The sequence below is a fragment of the Etheostoma cragini genome, chromosome 22, assembly GCF_013103735.1.
Source record: "Etheostoma cragini isolate CJK2018 chromosome 22, CSU_Ecrag_1.0, whole genome shotgun sequence".
Taxonomy (NCBI): Eukaryota; Metazoa; Chordata; class Actinopteri; order Perciformes; family Percidae; genus Etheostoma; species Etheostoma cragini.
In genome coordinates this window covers 3,451,491-3,469,896 of record NC_048428.1, presented here as the reverse complement: position 1 = coordinate 3,469,896, position 18,406 = coordinate 3,451,491, and the positions used below count along the sequence as shown (strand labels likewise).

At 40.3% G+C, this 18,406-nt stretch overlaps 1 protein-coding gene across 6 annotated transcripts in view; it reads left to right on the top strand.

Moving 5' to 3' along the window:
- mpp7a (membrane protein, palmitoylated 7a (MAGUK p55 subfamily member 7)) overlaps positions 1-10,150 on the top strand; it is a 174,276-nt gene extending 164,126 nt beyond the window's left edge. For all 6 annotated transcript variants that reach the window (XM_034862844.1, XM_034862841.1, XM_034862845.1 and 3 more), the window contains one exon: positions 8,147-10,150. In XM_034862844.1, the coding sequence (XP_034718735.1) occupies positions 8,147-8,326 (180 nt within the window). In that variant the 3' untranslated portion in view covers positions 8,327-10,150. The remainder of the gene's footprint in view (positions 1-8,146) is intronic.
- Positions 10,151-18,406: the final 8,256 nt, after the last annotated feature.

The following is an 18,406-nucleotide window of genomic DNA, read 5'->3' as shown; positions in this document are numbered from 1 at the left end:
GTTAGGGTAGATGATTGTTTTCCCAGCCCCGGTACTCTTTCGTCTGAACGCGTGTCTCGCTTGCCACATGCAGTGTTAAGGCCAAATTTTGGTCAGCTACACACCATGGACGGCCTGATAGGACCCCATAGGGAGAGAGAGAAGCTGAATGAGAGTTGGTGAGGTCACAGTAGACAGATTCAAACTAGCACTTTAAGGATGAGTGAAGAAGAGGAACAGTGGAAAAGCTGGGTTCTGCATGTGTAAATCCAACATGGTGGACAAAGAGTGGCGCCTTTTACCAGCTGGGGTTTCATTTATGATATATATATATATATATATATACATACAGGCCAATAACATGCACATTAACCGACTCTGACTGAGGGATCCCTAATTTCTTAATCATTTACATACTTAGGTTTTACTTTCATTGCCGTCAGGATGGTAAGTATTTTAAAGACCTTATGAAATTGGGCCTTTTTCCACAAAAAAAAACACCTGAAAAAAATGTCAATGTAGATCTTCAGTGGTGACCTCATTAATTACTCATGTGTTAGTAAGTCCGAAGATTTTTGAGCATTCCTGCCTTTCTTCTCATTCTATCAACTTAAGCCGCCTTTCATTGTATAAGCACACTGTCACTCGGTTCCCATTCATTTTCTATAGGAATAGATAACACTTTCCTAGTGCTGAATAAGTACATAAACTGTACAGATATGTTTACAATTCAACACAAAAACAGATACAATACATGGAGGGTACAAACAAAAAGTCAACATTTCTACATAAAAACTTTTCAGACCAAAATAAATGATGGTATAGGAAAAAATAAACAGATTAGGCAAATAAAGTTGTAAGGGTGGACAAACTGGAGATAGCAAGAGAGAGAGAGACAGACCTTTATACACTAGGAAAGTGATGCTCTGCCAGATTTACTCTATGAGCCCGCGTAAGTTGAACGTTTTCTTCTACCTGAGTTGGTACTTTATCAAAGAGAGTTTTTATTAAATCATTGTAGAATGGACAGTACAGTAGAAAGTGACTTTAATTCTCTACTTCAGCATTCTTTACTTGTGTAAATAAATATTGATTCCATCCTATTTTCTCCTGAAATAACACTCCAATTAACATGCAGCTCCACAGATTATTGTGAGCTGAGGAAGAAACAGCAAACTGAATGGGGCTAACATGCTCTGTCAAACACACCCAGGTGCTATCACACATGCAGTACAGTGTGCAGCTTTACAGTAGGTCACAGCTGAACAGAAGCATCGCGTAGATATTTCACTTCCCTGTCAAACTTTTAAAACCTCTATCCAAACACCATCTCGGCTTGCATTAGCCAGTGAAATATAATTTTTGGCTTTTGTCTGCTCCTCATTTCTTAGCAAGGGTCATATGAACTATGAGCTTTTTACTCACTGTCTCTTTATTAGCTTCTGCTATTCTCTCAAGTAATACAAATACATCTCTATTAAACCGTGTGACATATTGAGGCATATTTCAGACAGGTTACAAACCAGTTCTGTGTAAATGTTCATGCACACTGACAGGACATGAGCTACCTCTGATTTGCTATTAAAGGCTCTGAAAGAGAAGCTGCTGGGTGAGTCATCTCAGACAAATGCTATTCACCGCAAGCTGTATTTCTCTCTCAGAGAGACATGTCTGCTTTAATGATAAAGGCTGAGGAACAGTTGTCTCATTGTTTCAGCAGTCTGACTTTAGCCCCATTGTTAGAGCATGAGATGATTCAGAGTAACTTATCAAAAAGAAGCTGAGGCGGGAAATAAAACCACGCAAAAACCGGCTGATGCAATGCATAACTCAGGCTATAATGTGCTTAGTGCCGATAATGACACATTTCATTGAAGTTATCACAATCATTTTAAGTGTTCATATTATGCTCATTTTCCTGTTCATAACTGTGTTTAGAGGTTGTACCAGAATAGGTTTTCATATTTTTCTTGTACTGCACATTGTTACAGCTCCTGTTTTCACCCTGTGTGTTGAGCTCTCTGTTTTAGCCACAGAGTGAGGAATCTCACGTATGTTCCATCTTTGTTGGGAGTTGCACATGCCCAGTACCTAGGTAAGGACTACTAGCCAGTCAGAAACAGAGTATGAGGGCGTGGTTTTTGACATATTGCTTGCAAACTACTGTCAGAGATGTCCAAAAAGCAACAGACATTAAGCAGCTTCTTTGGCGTTCCGCCACCTACAAAGAAACGCCAACTGGAGCCAGAGCCAAAGAAAAGAGTTTTTCCGGAAAAGCGGCTACAAGATGTGCAGTGGCTTGAAGCTAACGATGAGCACACTGAAATGTGGTGCAAGATTTGCCGCTTAATCCACATCTTGTGGATTATACGCACGTCCCATGTCTTCCTATTCTGAGGATGTTCCTTTACTGAAGTGACTATGAGTAAATGTTGAAGGTGCATATCAATCACATGAAGCGGGCGCACTGAAAATGCAGAGCATTGCTTACACCATCAGCGGGGAGTTATGAGCCAGGTTGCCGTCTGCTAAATTTTGGGGGCTACTTTTTGATAGATCTGAGAACATCACAAAAACTGAGCAGAAAATCGTTTACATTGTGTCTGTGTCCAGCAACAGAGAGTTTACCTCTGACTTTTTTGGATTGATTGAATTGGATGCTGACCGGACTATGCAGGCTATAACAGACGAACTTGTGAGACTTTTCCAGGACACAGGCTTGGATGACCTTTACAACAAAGTTGGTCACTGTGTGCAGAGATGGGGCTGCTGTCAACGTCGGAATCTACAACGGCGTTGTGCCAAAACTCTGGCAACTTGCTGCGGTTGGAGACTCCCCTTGTGCACATTCTGTGCACCTCACACACATTGAAGAATTGCGTAAAATCAGCTGATCGCAACGTTCCTTACTGTGAGACATTAAATTGCTCTGTGGTCAAGCTGCTGCAGTTTTAATTACAAAAAGGTGGAGCAAAAATAGCTGCTGCACTGAAGAAGCAATGTAAAGAAAATGGTATCTCCTTTGTGAAACTGGGTAAGTTTAATAATTTCAGATGGTCTGCATGGAGGCATGAAACACTGTTAAAAATATCAAGACTGTTGCCAGCCATTAAAATGCAACTGGCTATGAGTGATAACAGTGACTTGCAGCATATCTGCACAGAGCGTTTTCAGTGCTTTCTGTCAAACATGCTTGACATTGGCAACATTTTGAAGACCACATCCATTAGGTTTCAGAAGGAAAAACTGACCACTGGAGAATGAAAGGATAAGCTCATGGTGGCCATTGGACAGTTCACATTCTGCTTGATGGTGAAGGCCAGAGAGCACGCACTGTTTCAAATGCTGATGCTGACATAGACAAGACAAATTTACTCAGGGGATTAATTGAAGAGTTTGAAAAAAAGATATGACTCCCTTAAGTCATGTGATCATTTCTTAGTATTTGCTCCTTCAACATGGCCTCAGGAAATGCAAGATCTCCACAGTTTTGGAAACACAACAGTCTGCAACACTCTCAAGAAATATGAGGCCACCTAGCAACTTGACAAAGACACCACTGTGACAGATTGGATGCGCTTAAAGCAGGCAGGAAAACGCATGGGAGCCTCTTCTGTGTGTATGACTTGGTCCAAACAGTAAATACAAGTAACCCAGATGCTTAAAACAACATCAACAATGCGGTTAAGCTGTGCAGTGCAGCTTGTGAGAGGGGATTCTCCCATCTTAACATAATAAAAAACAAGTACAGATCTCGTCTGTCACATGCTCGTCTCTCTATACCTGATGCCCATTCACCTGTCAAAGCAGACCACAGAGACGTTTAACCCAAAGCAAGCGGTTGACCTGTGGATGTAGACAGCTAATCGGAGGCTCAACCAAGGACAGGGAAGTGCATCTGCAGCATCTTCACCATCTACCATGCAGGAAGCTGAAGCAGAGGACAATGGGGACGACACTGAAGAGGATAGTGGGGACGACACTAAAGAGGACAGTGGGGAAGACTGCACTTATTAAGACTACCCTGCATATGGAGTGAGTACCAAACACCATCTCCTGGTACTCACCTAAGTAACTCACTGAAAAGGTTATGTGCAATAGAGCTGTTTGGAGCAGTTTGTGTTGTGAAAACAGTTTGTGAAACCAATGTTTTCTGTTGGGGATGGTAAGTCACCTTGGGCTGGACTTTGGGCTTTTCACTCTGTAAATCAATAATATGCACAACAATGATGTATAACACAATGAAGGAAAGTTCAAAAGATAAAAAGCATACTCTAAGCACTTTAAAACAGATTTGGAAAGATCCACTTGGTTTTTGACACAGGTGCGTTTCATTGGGATTAATAAAGCAGGTTTCCCGCTGAGGACATGGTGGTCATGATGGTTTTAAAAGATGATACCTGAGGCTGACACATGCTAAAGGGTATAATGTCCCAAAAGGTGAATTTACGTAACTCTCTAGGAAGAATTTACAGTAAAACGTACAGAGCCCCCGAGGTGACATGGAGGGGGAAAGAAATCAAGGAAAAAAAGAAAGTGACTGTTTAGTCATTTAAAAAAAAAAAAAAAATCCCCCTCCATGTCACCTCGGGGGCTCCGTAAAAGCAAACACAGTAGGATCACAAATTTGACAAATACAAAAAAACAACCCATAACAACACAACCATAAAAACATGTCATTGATTAAAGTCTGCAGTATGTGCTGCATAGACAAACAGTGGTAAAACTGTCGATAGCCTCATATTCTGCAATGAAAACTGAAATTTATCTCTGCTGGAACAAAGTGCTAAGGCAGGCACACAACGCTACATCATTTCATGAGGAAATAAAGCAATCTCATGGCGGTGGGGATAAATGAGTTTGGCCCTCCCGAAGTGGCATTAGCTCAAACTGCCCCTCAGAGGAGAGCAATCCAATATGGACGCCAAAGAATATCCACTCACTACTTGCCCAGTTTTCCATTAGGCTTCTTTGCCTTCATTATATCCATCTCTCTCTGCCCCTTAATTTTGTCCTACCATCTATCTTATTATTTTCTTCCTCTGTTTTTTGATTCTCTTTTCCATCTCTCTACCCAACTCGCTGTCCTTTAGGCAGCGTCCTGCTGTGATTAATGTTCTTTTACCTAGAATGGTGTAACTACGCAGAGACTCACTGGTGGACATGGAAACATCACAGTCACCAAACAGTGTAAAGTCTCTCCCAGGTTCCTGTAGTTGACAGGACAGATCAGACGGGTTGTCTTCCTGGCTCTGTGCACAATGGTCATCTGTACGTGTAAGAGCCAATAAGTGCCCTATGTATAAATAGGAACCAATCTTTGGTTCCTCGGGTGCAGCCTGGAAGCACATACAGTTTTTGACCACATGCGCACACCACCACCACAACACTACACAGGCATACATACAAGCAGTGATGTCTGGAAACATAACTAAGATTTCATGGAAATAAATGGAACCAAAGGATTTAACTTGACTTTACAACTTGAACTTTCATTGATCAAATGGTGGAACAGCACCTCAGGGGCTTAAAGCTTGGGCTTAGCCTCTACAGTAAGTCCCGGTCCAATAGTGAAAGACCTGCAGAGGAATCGGCCCAGATGACAGAAAATATAGTCCCATTGGAGAACACTTTTCTTCACAGGCCAACAAACCTTCTGCCCTCCCTGAGCCTGTTCTTTTTTTTTCATTGTCTAAGACACAGGCTAATAAAATGATCACTGTGATGTTCCTCACAAAAGACAATAGTGTGAGATGGTGTGTGTCGGTGTTTGTAAGATAGCTAACACGAGACAGCCGGGCACAAGAAACACAGAAAGTCTTTTTCTGAGTGACACAGTGAGCGAGTGTTTATATTTAGCTGCGCAGCTAATCCATTATGAAGCAGAAAACCACCAGAAACATTCTGAAGTAACTCCTGGCTAGAGGGAGCGTCTCAAAAAGCGGAGCCGTTTAGGAGCTTTAAACTTTTAACGAGGCTGTGTTTATGTGCGTACACACTGTATGCACACACAGCTTGAACTGGCCTGTTTGTGGGTTTGGGTCCGTATGTGTGTATGTTTGAGTTCTTGCGCATCTGTGTGTATTTATATTTGTGTGTTTGGCAATGGGGGTTCACTATAAAACCATATCTATCTAGAAATCTAAAGTTGAGTGTTCCCAGTAAAAACATGAGGCTAAATCAGTGCAGCCGCTTCAGCCCTGCTGTTGCACAGAGGTTAGGATCAGCCAGGGCCCACACAGCTGAAACCAGAAAGCCTCAGAGGGACCACCATGGAGAGATACCTGGGTTGTTTCAAAATGCTCCATCTATGAATACAGGAGCCCCAGATAGGCAATATTTACTCCTACCCTGATAAAAATAAGTTATTTGGCTATTCCTCACAGCTAGCACATGGTTTTATTCTTTACACTGTACAGCTAATTTGCATATTTACTTGGAAAACTCTTCATCCCCTTGGAGCACCCCTGTTTAAATGGTAACTACCGTTTTTTTCAACGTGGAGCCTATTTTCCTATGATTTTGTTTCTAAGTGATTGATGGGAACAACAACCTTTGACCAGTATTAGGCGAGATTGCTGCAGTCGGCAGCGGAGAAAGAAGCTACAATGTAAGTTAATAGGACAATGTCCAGCTCGTATTTACCTTCACAAAAGGGCTTTTTCTGCCACTGACAGGCTCAGATTAATATTCTAAGTGTCTGACAACATTATGGAAATGATCCATTCAGAAATAGACCTTTAAATCCTCTAGCACTAAACCCACCAGACTCCATGTAAAAAATCTATATTTTTATTGTGTATAAAGCCAACACATTTTACACATGTTAATCTGTAAACTGTGTTTATTTCAACCAAAACAAAAGTTGTGATGGTTGGAAAAATGGAAAGACAACCCAACACGGCTCTTCATAGTTGTGTTTTGTTTTTGTGAACTTTCAATGAAGTGTATTTTACGATGCTAAAATAACTGTTTATTATTATTTATTTACATGGAGTCTGGTGGGTTTAGCGAACGCGATTTAGCGGATGTTTTTGTTTGAAAAAGGATCTTACTCTTTAACAAAAAGGTCAACCACCTTAGAAATCCTTCCACTAATGTTGTCAAACACTTAGATAATCACTCTGAGCCTGACAGTGGCAAAATGAGCACTTTTGTGAAGGTAAATACAAGCTGCACATTTGCCCCGTTAACTTAATACTGGACCAATGTCACAGATTGTTGAGCCCATCAGTCACTTAGACACAAAACTATAGGAAAATAGGTTGAAAAAAGGTAGTTACTCATTGTGTCAACATGTAACAATTTCAGGCAGCGATTTTACCTTTTGATGATAAGGCACACATCTTTTTTAAATTGATTTCTCACAACCTAAAGTGCAGCAAATCAAACCCTAGCCCATAATATGTGGTGTACTTAATTTAACCACAGAATTAGTAAAGCATAACAGAATTTAATAGCCAGCACTTTCAAGCCCATTTTGCATGCAATTCTGTCAGTTGCTGCAAATCAATCAAGTCAGTATGTGTAATCCCAGTTTCTGTCATCCCTGAGTAGCTATTTCTGTGTCTGTAGTCATCCAAGATGGGGAAATTCGACTCTTTGTATTATTATTTACCATTTGCCTGTATTAAAAAAAGAGATTGTTATTATGTCCATTTTTGACACCTTGTCAATGCAACAGGCTGTCACACGGTCTCTCAGTCCTGAACACAGAACATAAATTCCCTATCGCACATATAAAATCCAGACTGGCAATATTGTATTTAAAAAAACAAGAAGATGGTTATGTGTTGTCCTCAACATTTTGAGGATATTTGAGGATATTTTCTTTTCTTTGAGAATTGGATAACCGTGTGAGGAAACTATGAAAATTCCTTGAGGTCAGGTTTCATTGCGTGGTCTGTGCCAGGGTTCATGTGTGGGTACCATGTCTCTGGGAGGTTATAATGGGCTCCTTACCGGCCATTTGATGTGTATTTGTGTGTTCAAGGCCATGTAATTTGTGTTTGCAGTGAGTGAATTTATCTCCTCTCTTGTTTACTGTGGCTAGTGTTTTCTTTTTGCAGCAGATAGGCACCCTCAAATGAACTGTTTTGCCTTTGGTTTGTGCATCTCTGGTTTGTGCATCTCTGTCATCTTCTCTGTTCTCACGTACACACTGCAGGAGGAGGACTTTGAGGAGATGGTGACCACTGCCCAGATGCTGGAGACTCAACATGGCCACCTGTTTGAGAAGATCATAGTCAACGATGACCTATCGGTAGCCTTCAGCGAGCTGCGGTCGGCACTAAAGAAAGTGGAGACGGAGACTCACTGGGTTCCAGTCAGCTGGACTCACTCCTGAGATCCACACAGACTGTACAGGGAGAAAAGGGAAGGGCTTTGACGAAGATATGCAGGTTTTTAATCTTTTTTATGTCTGCTGTGGCTCAAGTTGGGGGTCAGGGGGGGATAAAAAAAGACAGCGCCAGACGGCTGTGTCGCCATACCTGAGCTGTACAAGGCTAAAAAAATAGGCTTTTGCCAGGGATCAGGCTTGGATTTAGAGCTCAGATGTGGTCTGGATGTGAATCTACAGGTCTGACCAGAACTGACAGGGCTGAGAGTGAGGGCGTCCAGAATATGAGCCTTGGACATTGATCTGGGTCTCACAACTACAGCCATGAGTTGGAGCTCTATGGTCCAAAACCAGAATGTGGAACGAGTCTGGACCATCACAGCACCAGCAGTCCTGCCAGGGCATCATCAGTCGCCAGGCCAACCAGGAATCCGTCTTTAGTGTGTTTAAAACATTAGACCATTAGAAACCAAAGGGTTGACATATTTCTTGTTGGTGAACAACTCCCATGCATATGTCTGTAAAAGAGAAAACCTCTGAGCAGGAAAAAAAGGAGAGAAAAGAAAACCTATTTGCCTTCCGTCTTAACTATATTTCTGTGCTTCTATAACGCTTTCATGACTGTTACTCCAAACAAACCCTCGTCAGGTACACTCTAAAGAAAGGGCAGTAAGTGTAATTTTATTTAAGAGAAATTAATATATTTTCAAATATCCTCTGGGGTTGTTTTTTTTGTATACCTTTTATGTACATAGCTTGACTTTTAAAGCAATCTGATCTCAACTGTAGCCACCTCCGACAGCTTTTTACATCAGAGGCGTCTTTTTTTTTTAGTCAAGTGTTTTGATTTTATCACCCTAGTCTAGTTTTTCCCCTACAAAGCACATAGAGAGACATTTTATTTAGGTGTTATATAATCCATTTAGGAGCATTTTGAAAAGCCACCCTTCATATGAAGGTGCCCAGAATAACAGCTTTGCAATTTAAAGTCCCAGAACTAGACCCTTTTGGCTGTCTGCGAGAAGAAAATGTTCACAATTGTTTTTTTATTAGGGTGGAGTTTTTATTTTTTATTCACATAAAAATGGCTTCAGCAAAGCAGCTAATAGAGACACACTGCCCTGGTTTTACTCAGTATTTTTCGTTTTTTAACTCCAAATCTAGTTGTCAGTGCAGCTAGTCATTAATCCTGGCTGTATTATTATCACTAACAATGTTACTTAGTGGTTCTTTGCTTCTAACGTAGTGAGAAGCTGATGATTTTATACTTTAAAGTAAAGATGCACAAATCCAGATTTTTGGGGTTCGGCTGAATACCGAATCCACTGGTTAAGATTCTGCTGGATCCAAAACCAAATACCGAATCCTCCTCCCATCCTCAGCCCATTAACGCAGTAAACACATTACTGAAGTAAACATGCCTGGTTAACCCAAGTTTTCAGCTGTGACCGTCCTTCCTTTGCCGTACCTGAAGATGCGGCATTTTGGCAGTTGTCAATGTTTTAACAGCTGTGATGTTGTGTGTTGTTTAGGGTCCTCGTCACTACGAGACAAATCGGCATTACAAATTGAACATGTTGCTCGACTTGAACCACCGTCTTTTGACTGAAAAGAACTACCAAACAACACTTTTTCTGCTCACAAGTTCCATTTTCATTTTCTCACAGCTTATTGCATTGAACGGTCCAGCTACATAAACACCTTACGTCGTCCACCATAGCACAAGAGTAGGGCTTGGTGGAAAAACATTCTAAGGTTTGGCAGAAACCGAACCAAAAAGCCCAATTATAGTCCGAATCCAAAGCCGATTCCTGGATTCGGTGCATCCTTGCTTTAAAGGAGTCATTTTTCTTCTTATTTGCTTCCTTGCCAACTGTAAGTTGGGAAGATCGATACCACTGTCATGTCTATGTACTATTTGTTAATGTAGAGCCAAGATGCGATTAGCTTAGCTTAGATTACAACCCGTTCTCATTAGGAATGCTTAAAATACGGACGTTTGGACAGTGGCTGTCTGTGTGTGATGCGACGAAAAAGCTGTGTGTAGAGCGTAATGGGGAGAGCAGGATGTAGACGGGGTTTAGCACGTAGTATGTAAGGGCAAAATTCCGCGTAGGGAGGTTGGTCTCGGGGTGGATGGGTCAAACACAGGACTTTCACCCAAGAGAAAGGAGGTCATGTCTTGCGTGTGTCCTTAACCGGCCCGTTATTGCCGTGTGTCAGGGAAGCTGCTTTCTTCTTCAGCGGCCCGTTATTCCCGTGTGTGTCAAAGATCCATGAGCCAACACACAAGCTTTTCCTTAATCCAACTGCTCTGTTCCCGTGAGTCACAGAACTGTACGCCCACCCATGAGCTTTTCCTTAACCCAATAGCGTTAAAAGGGACGCCAATAGTCCCGAGCAGGCACTTTATATCACACTAAAGGAGGCTTTTACCAAGCGTCCGTATTTTACGAGATGGGAATGAGACTGTGTTGGGTTTTATGAACTTTTTTAGAAGATATTTGTCCATTTATAAGCATCAACCGTGCTGGTACATTGTTTTTTCACTTCGGAGAGAGCCAGAGTAGTTGTTTCCTCATGTTTTGTCTGTATGCTAAGCTAAGCTAATACCTAATGGCTCAGGCTCCATACTTAACATGCAGACGTGAGATTGGTATCCATCTTCTCATTTAACTCTCAAACTGTTCCCATAACTTTGTGTTTTGAACAATTGGCCCACATACTGTACTGATGTAACTGGTTTCTTTCTCATACACTAGCTGTATGTCCAGCTCAGGTTGGATTACCCAAATGTCTGTTTATTCTACCTTTTCCCCCCACTATAACATGTATATATTGGATTTTATGTCCATTTAAAAAAGGTGTAATATGAGTGTTAATGCTGCACTAATAACACTGCAGTAATATCGCACATTTAAAAATAACTTTAACACCGGTCACCCCTTTGCTATGCCCCTAGTCTTTTATTAATTTGTTAGTTTTACATTCAGCAACCTTTTATATATTTATTCTTGTTTACCTCTCCATATATTGTTCTGCCCCTCTGTCACGTATAAGAGTTGTACAGTCTCCAGAAAATATTTTTAATTTCTTGCTGTAAATGAAATGCTGTTGTATGAATTTACATTATACTTGATAACTGCTACATTTTATATTAAAGAAAATCCAACTCAAACTTGTATTTCCATCGTAAAATGAATTGTTAATGTCTTCAACTGGGCAAAGATTGAGAGCTATACGGAACAGAACTAGGGCCACGTGTGAGAAATGTATTTGAGTTCTGAGTATAAAGTCAGAATTCTGACTTTTTTTAGTTGATCTTTTTATTTTAAGATTTAATAACAATTACAAATATTATGCTACGACATGAGAACATGTCCCAGGACAACCAGATCTCACAGAATTCTGTGAAATAAACACGGCCCCTTAAGTTAAGGAAAAGGTCGTGGGTGGGCTTACGGTTCCGTGACACACGGGACAAAATGTACGGATGGGTTTAGGAAAAGTAGAAAGCAACTTTAGGAAACATGACACGTGGGACTAGGGACCCGGTCTTCCAGGTCTTCAAGTCCTGTGTTGTTTGACCCATCCACCACCCAACCAACCTCCTTATGCAGATTTTCAGGCTTTCATACTACCCGCTACCGTAGTCTCTCCTAATTCTAGTCATCTTCTCAATGACTTTACATTGGCATTGTTTCCCCACAGTGAACATACGGAATTTTCACACATTCTGTGCCACCACCACGTAATGCACTGTCAACAGTTTGGGATAATTTCATGAAATTCTGTGATACCGGGCTGCCCAGGACCAAAAAAAAAACACAGAGAGGAAAGATGGGAAGAAGGGAAGCATAATAAAAAACATAACAGTAAGAGTGATAGAAATCTGACTATTTTTAAATTTTAAGTCACAATTCTGACAAAGTTTAGAATTCTGAGAAATAAAGTCACAATTCTGACTTTAAATTCCGGACTAAATCCTTTTTTTAGTGCTGTCAGTTAAACGCATTAACGGCGTTAACACAAACCCATTTTAACAGCATCAATTTTTTATCGTAAAATTAACGTTCTTTTTGGCCTAGCAAACTCTGTAGTTTTCTTCACATGCTGCAACAACTAGTAACGTTAGAAAAACTACAACACCCACAGGGTCTTGCTAGACCGGAAACAACACAACAGGCACGCCGCACGTGAGACGCTGAAATTGACGCCAATAAGATTCTGGATGGAAAGTTTACTTTTTAAAAGTTGCCAAATGTTCCATTGACAAGACCAAAGACATCTGTGTGTGTTGTCGTTGTGAATCATCGCAGCCCGTCCAGTCTGAAATACCACCTGATGGTCAAGCACACAGCTGATGCCAATCCCCCCCCCCACGCCAAGTATTCTTTCACCGTTTTATTGAGGACAGTGTTACATTGTGTAAGAGATTATTTGCTCAGAATGAGAATGTTAGTGTGAAACTGAACACTACAGTACAATAGTACATACTACAATTTGCCGATGTTGTTTTCAATAAAAAAAACATTTGCACAAAGCAAGTCAATCTTTGCCACTTTTCTATGTTGATAAGAGCAAAAAAGTGAGAAAAATTATAGGACAAAAAGAAATCAAAGGACATTTAGATTAGTAAAAATGTGCGTTTTAATTGCGATGAATTGCGAGGTAACTATGACATTAATGCTATTAATAGCAATTAAATATTTTACTTGTTTGACAGCACTCATTTTTTGACATGTGGCCTTACTCCTCTTTTGTAAAGAGCAGTGATGAGTGAGGTGAAATTGTTTTCCAGCGGTTCAGGTAAACCAGCATCCTGACGTTCATCTCCAATGTGGCTTCTCAGATGGTTCTGGGTAAACCATCTGGCCCTTCAGGAAAGGAATTAGTGCCTTAAGTGTCATTCACATCTATCTTTGTTCAGTTCTGATAAGAATCTTCCAGCCACGTCTTTCAGCTGCTGCCACAGAACTTCACTTCAGAGTGCACAAACAGAGTTGACACCTTTAATCTTGTTGTAAATGTCGCTAGAGATTAAATGTCAATAACCGGCTGTGGCCATTGCAGCTAAATTGGATTTTGACAATATCTGAGTGTTGTTCCCACGCTGCAAATGCCTTTAATTAATGAATTTTAAGTTGTTATTGGCTTCCTGGTGGCTCAGTTGTCCTGGGCCTCTACAATCTGTTAGATAAAGATGAAATAAAAATAAGCTTAAACTGTATTCTTCACTTCCTTTATTAATCTGTCACTGCAGATTCTCACACAACTTGCATATACCTGTAATTGTATTCCAAAACTATTCCCATTCTTACAAGTACACTTGTCTTAAGGCCCTGACACACTAACATGATAATTGTCCGTCAGACAGTCTGGCGAGGTCCGTGACTCGTGAATATTTTTGGTGTGTTCCAAAAGTCACTCCAACTGCCTTTTCTGCCAATGGTCAGCCATTGGGTTAGTGTGTCAAGGCAATTAAGCCCTTAGCCATTACGTTTCTATATAACGTTAGATTTTACCCACATTTTTATTTGTGATAAAAAAATTTAAAAAAATCACGGACAGTTACAAACAACATACTGGGGCATAGGAACACATCCCGAGGCCACAAAAAATCAAACAAAGAGGTGAAATGGGACAGAGGAAGACATAAGAACACATGCAGAAACAGACACACACAAACAGACAGACACAAGACAAGTGACCAGTCACATAGGCAAACAAAAGAAAAGGCTGCAGTACAAACTCACACCATGGCCATTTAAAGTCTCAGCAATGCTGCGCCAAGTCTCCAAAGTCCTTCCCGGGGCTCCACCTATGCGAGCCGTAGACAGTTCCACATGTGTTACGTCCAAAAAAGAAAGGATCTATGTACGAACGGACAAGTCATGAGGTGGTTTCCAGCGTGTTGCATACATTCTCTTAGCAGTTGTTAGTCCAGAAAACAAAGCATAAAGGTCTTTCATAGTCAAAACATGGACAGTAACACCCACAGTAACATTAATCAAGGCAGAAATTTTGGATGCAATATTGTTCCAGAACTGACCAACGGGAGAGTACTCCCAGAACATATGAAGAAATGTACCTTGAGCTTGGGCAGAAAGTGTATAAAGGACTGTTAATTATTTTCTTAGGTGAATTTTCAAGGTGGTGAGATAGGTCCTATGTATGCAATTGTAGTGAATCTGCTGATGAGCTGGATTGCGAGATACTTCTGGAATGTTAGACCATACATTATGCAAGTCAAGACCAAGGTCTGGGCAATCGCATACCCAGATCCTCTCAATAGGAAGGCCAATGCGGCCAGATGTCACCAAGAACTGATAAAGCCTGGATACCATACCACAGTTTTTAGGCTGCACATGAATATCTTCCAAATTAGATGGATGGGCAAAGGCCTCGGCCAGGGGACACCGTAAACCTTGAGTGCCAACCTTTACTGAAGGTAAAAGAAAAAAGAGGAACGTGTTAGACTGAATGCATTTTGTAAGTCAGAAAAAGGCAGGGGTGGCAAAAGTACTCACTTCCCGTACTAAAAGTAAAAGTACTGATTTAACTTCTTTACTCAAGTAAAAGTAACAAAGTAGAGGCTTGGAAATTTACTTAAAGTATCAAAGTAAAAGTAGCCTTGCGAATGACAAAGCTACCTGAACCAGACAGATGTTGCTAAAGAGCATGCTGAGACACTGCAGTGGACATGGAAAAAAGGCTCTTTATGCGGCATTGCCTACATTTTAAATGGATGTCTGCCAATAGGCCTAAAACATATAGATTATTTATTGTGACAGAGACTGGGACAGAGACTGGGAATCCAGGTTAATAAGATTCTGACCGAGTAGCAAGATATATATTCAAGTGTGATTTTTTGAAGTCTGTATATATTCCCATCCAATTAGATTCAATTTGGTATTGATGACGCAAAAATAATAACTAACTCCAGTGAAATTATTTTAAATTTAGTGAGGACTAGATTAATACTGTATTTAGAGCTGATTCTGGTTTCCAACTTCGGCCCAGGTGTGTCTGCTAAAACACAGATGGAGACTCTCTCTGTTGATGCTTTATTACAATCAAGCATCAGTATAAACATGAGGGGGGTAGTTCTGCTATGGCTGTGTGTGAGTTTATATAAGAAAAAATAACATTGTAAAGGCCACCATACACAATGCATAGGAATCATATATGCTAAATAATACCAATAAACCCACTATTAATTACATTATCTTAAAAAGCAAGGACGTTCAACAATCACCACTATATTGACTCAACAGCCAGGTGTAACCTAGGTAACAGGTGTAACCCAGGTAATAGGTGTAACCTAGGTAACAGGTGAAGAACACAAACAAGCTAACTTTTAAATGTGCAATAACTACAGACCAATACAACAACAGGCTCAAATGAACTGACAACATAAGTTATATTAACCTCCAGATAGCTAGTCTCTTTTTCTTTTTTCTTCGTGTGCCGTGTGGCCTGCTCGCGGTGTGAGACGCGTGTCCGCGCTATTCTCCGACAAGCACTCACAATCCCACCTCATAGACGACTTCTTGTACAAAAAGTAACGAGCCAACTTTCTAAAATGTAAGGAGTAGAAACTACCAATATCCGTGTAAAAACGTAAGGAGTAAAAGTAAAAAGTCGCCCAAAAAGTAAATAGTAAAGTAAAAATATCTGAAAAATCTACTTGAGTACAGTAACGAAGTATTTGTACTTTTTTAATTCCCATCTCTGGAAGCCAACCTCACCAAAAATGTCTTTTAGATGATGAACTCCTCTTTGTTCCCACTGTGGAGCTGTTATTGGCCTCCGACCAATCAGGAGTGCTGCATTATTGCTGTGCAATAATGTGTGGGGGGGGATGTGTGCCAGTTACAAGCTATATGGCAGTATGTTTCAGTTAATCCTCAAGTTTTGATAAGATGTGAGATAATAGGGCCAAAGCGTAGCTGACACTGTTTGAAATATTGGCAAAGAGAACATCATGGCATCAAGGTACGCCAGCAAACAGACACATCTGGACTAAACCAAGTAAGGAGGGGTCTTAGGACAAAAGACCAGAAATAGTGTTTAAAGTTGCGAACTGAGAGGCCACCATCCTCTTTCCTTCTTTATATAGTAGACATCTTAAGTCACGGCCAGTTGACTTTCTGGATAAATTTAAATACGGCTGATTGTATAAGGGGAGAGAGGCAGCATAGAGCTCATAAAATTAACCCTGTGTAAAACATTTGACAAACAACATTCGTTGAGACAAATCAATTGTCTCAAAATTGACTCCAAGAAGGACAGCTTCATTAAATGAATGAAATAATTGATGGGATGCAAAAAGAAAATCTATCCTGGAAAAAGATTTATGTCTACCTGAGAAAAAGTAATAATCCTTACAGCTGGGATTAACTACACAACAAATACCTATAAACCCCAAGCTGCTGGCCCATGATTTCAGAGGATTTGTAGCCTGATATGATCCTGGTCCCTAGTGGCCCCTGTGTTCCACTGATCAATATTTGGGTCCCACACAGCATTGAAATCTGTACCAACAATAAAAAATTCCATTAACTCCAGCATTGGATTAGTGAACGTATAATAGAAATTGCAATCAAAAGTATTTTGTACATAAGCTGACACAAATGCAATTTTACTGAAACCAAATTCTGTTGTTGAGATCACAACCCTGCCTGGATCATCTGACCAAGAGGACAACAGATTAAGTGGGAGATTCTGTTTGACATTAATGGCCATGTCTTTTGTTTTTGAGCTCGCGGATGAGGATGCAAGTGTGTGATAGAAGCTATTGGTTCTAAAAATGAAAGATCACCCATTATCAAAAAAGCTGCGTTCTAAATGAAAGTACATGTGGATATTGGTACTGCTTTTTACTCAAAGTGTGTCTGTGATCAAGATTGGATGCGGGGCAGCAAAAATGGAACACTAGCCCATAAAGACCTGGTTGCAACAGCAACTGGTTCCACACTAAATTAACATCAAAATAAACACATTTTTCACAACAGAATAAGAAACAATAGGCACAAAATACCTTGGAACCTACGGAGATTAGGCCATATTAAACTAGGTCTACATAGCATTCACAACACAGTAATTCTCTAATCATATCAGACACATAAAACCACAAAAAAACAGGAAACATTACAAGAAAAAGACAAACCAACAGTCCATGTGTCCATGCAGCAACATGTGAAGTTGCTGCAATCCTGGGAGAAGCAAATTTTCCGGCCCTCAATGACGAGCGGAGATTTTTGCACAGCTTGTAGGATCGCCTGCCTGGTTGTGTTTGTCACATGACTCCCCAAATTTGACTCACATTTCAAACAAATTTACAAAAAATACGCAAAACTAAATGCATGTTTTCATCTGCTACAGTCAGGTGGATATTTGCATTTGAGTACATCTGGGTGCATTTGGGTACATGTATGAAACTTAATGGCTCTTCTTTATCTCTCTCCTCATTCCCTTCAGCCTCTTCATTTTCTTTGTCTTAATTTATTGTGAATATTATGCACACACATGCAATACTTGTCCCTGTGGGTCTCTTTCGGTTAAAAGATTGAACTCACGATTTTATAAATGAATTATGGATTATTCAAATGACGATTGATTTGAATGTGAAAATTAAAGCACAATTATGCTTTCATTTGTAATTCTACCTAAGCTCTTCATGTTGCATAACTAACTACAAGCAAATTTGAAGAAACACAAGCTTGATCCAATGATCATGTAAGGCTAGCTAGCTTTAGCTAGATGGTTTAAGCTAGGCTAACTAACATAGCTACAGATTCATTCAACAGTTACATACCTTCTCATGAGGGCTTTTTTTCTTTTCCCTCGTCCCACAGTAATACAATACAATTATCTATTAGTAATTGTTTGATCCTATTCATCTACAGTGTTTAGTGTCTAAATTGGTTGATTATGCTATTAATTCAAATTGCCCAAAATACAACTTTTAGCAACCAATCTTAATTTGATCCATTAGGTCTATAGATGACATTTCAATCATAAAGGTTCTTAGGTAACATTTCTGGGTTTCATAAGGGCTGCTTAGGGGTTTCCAGCAGACCA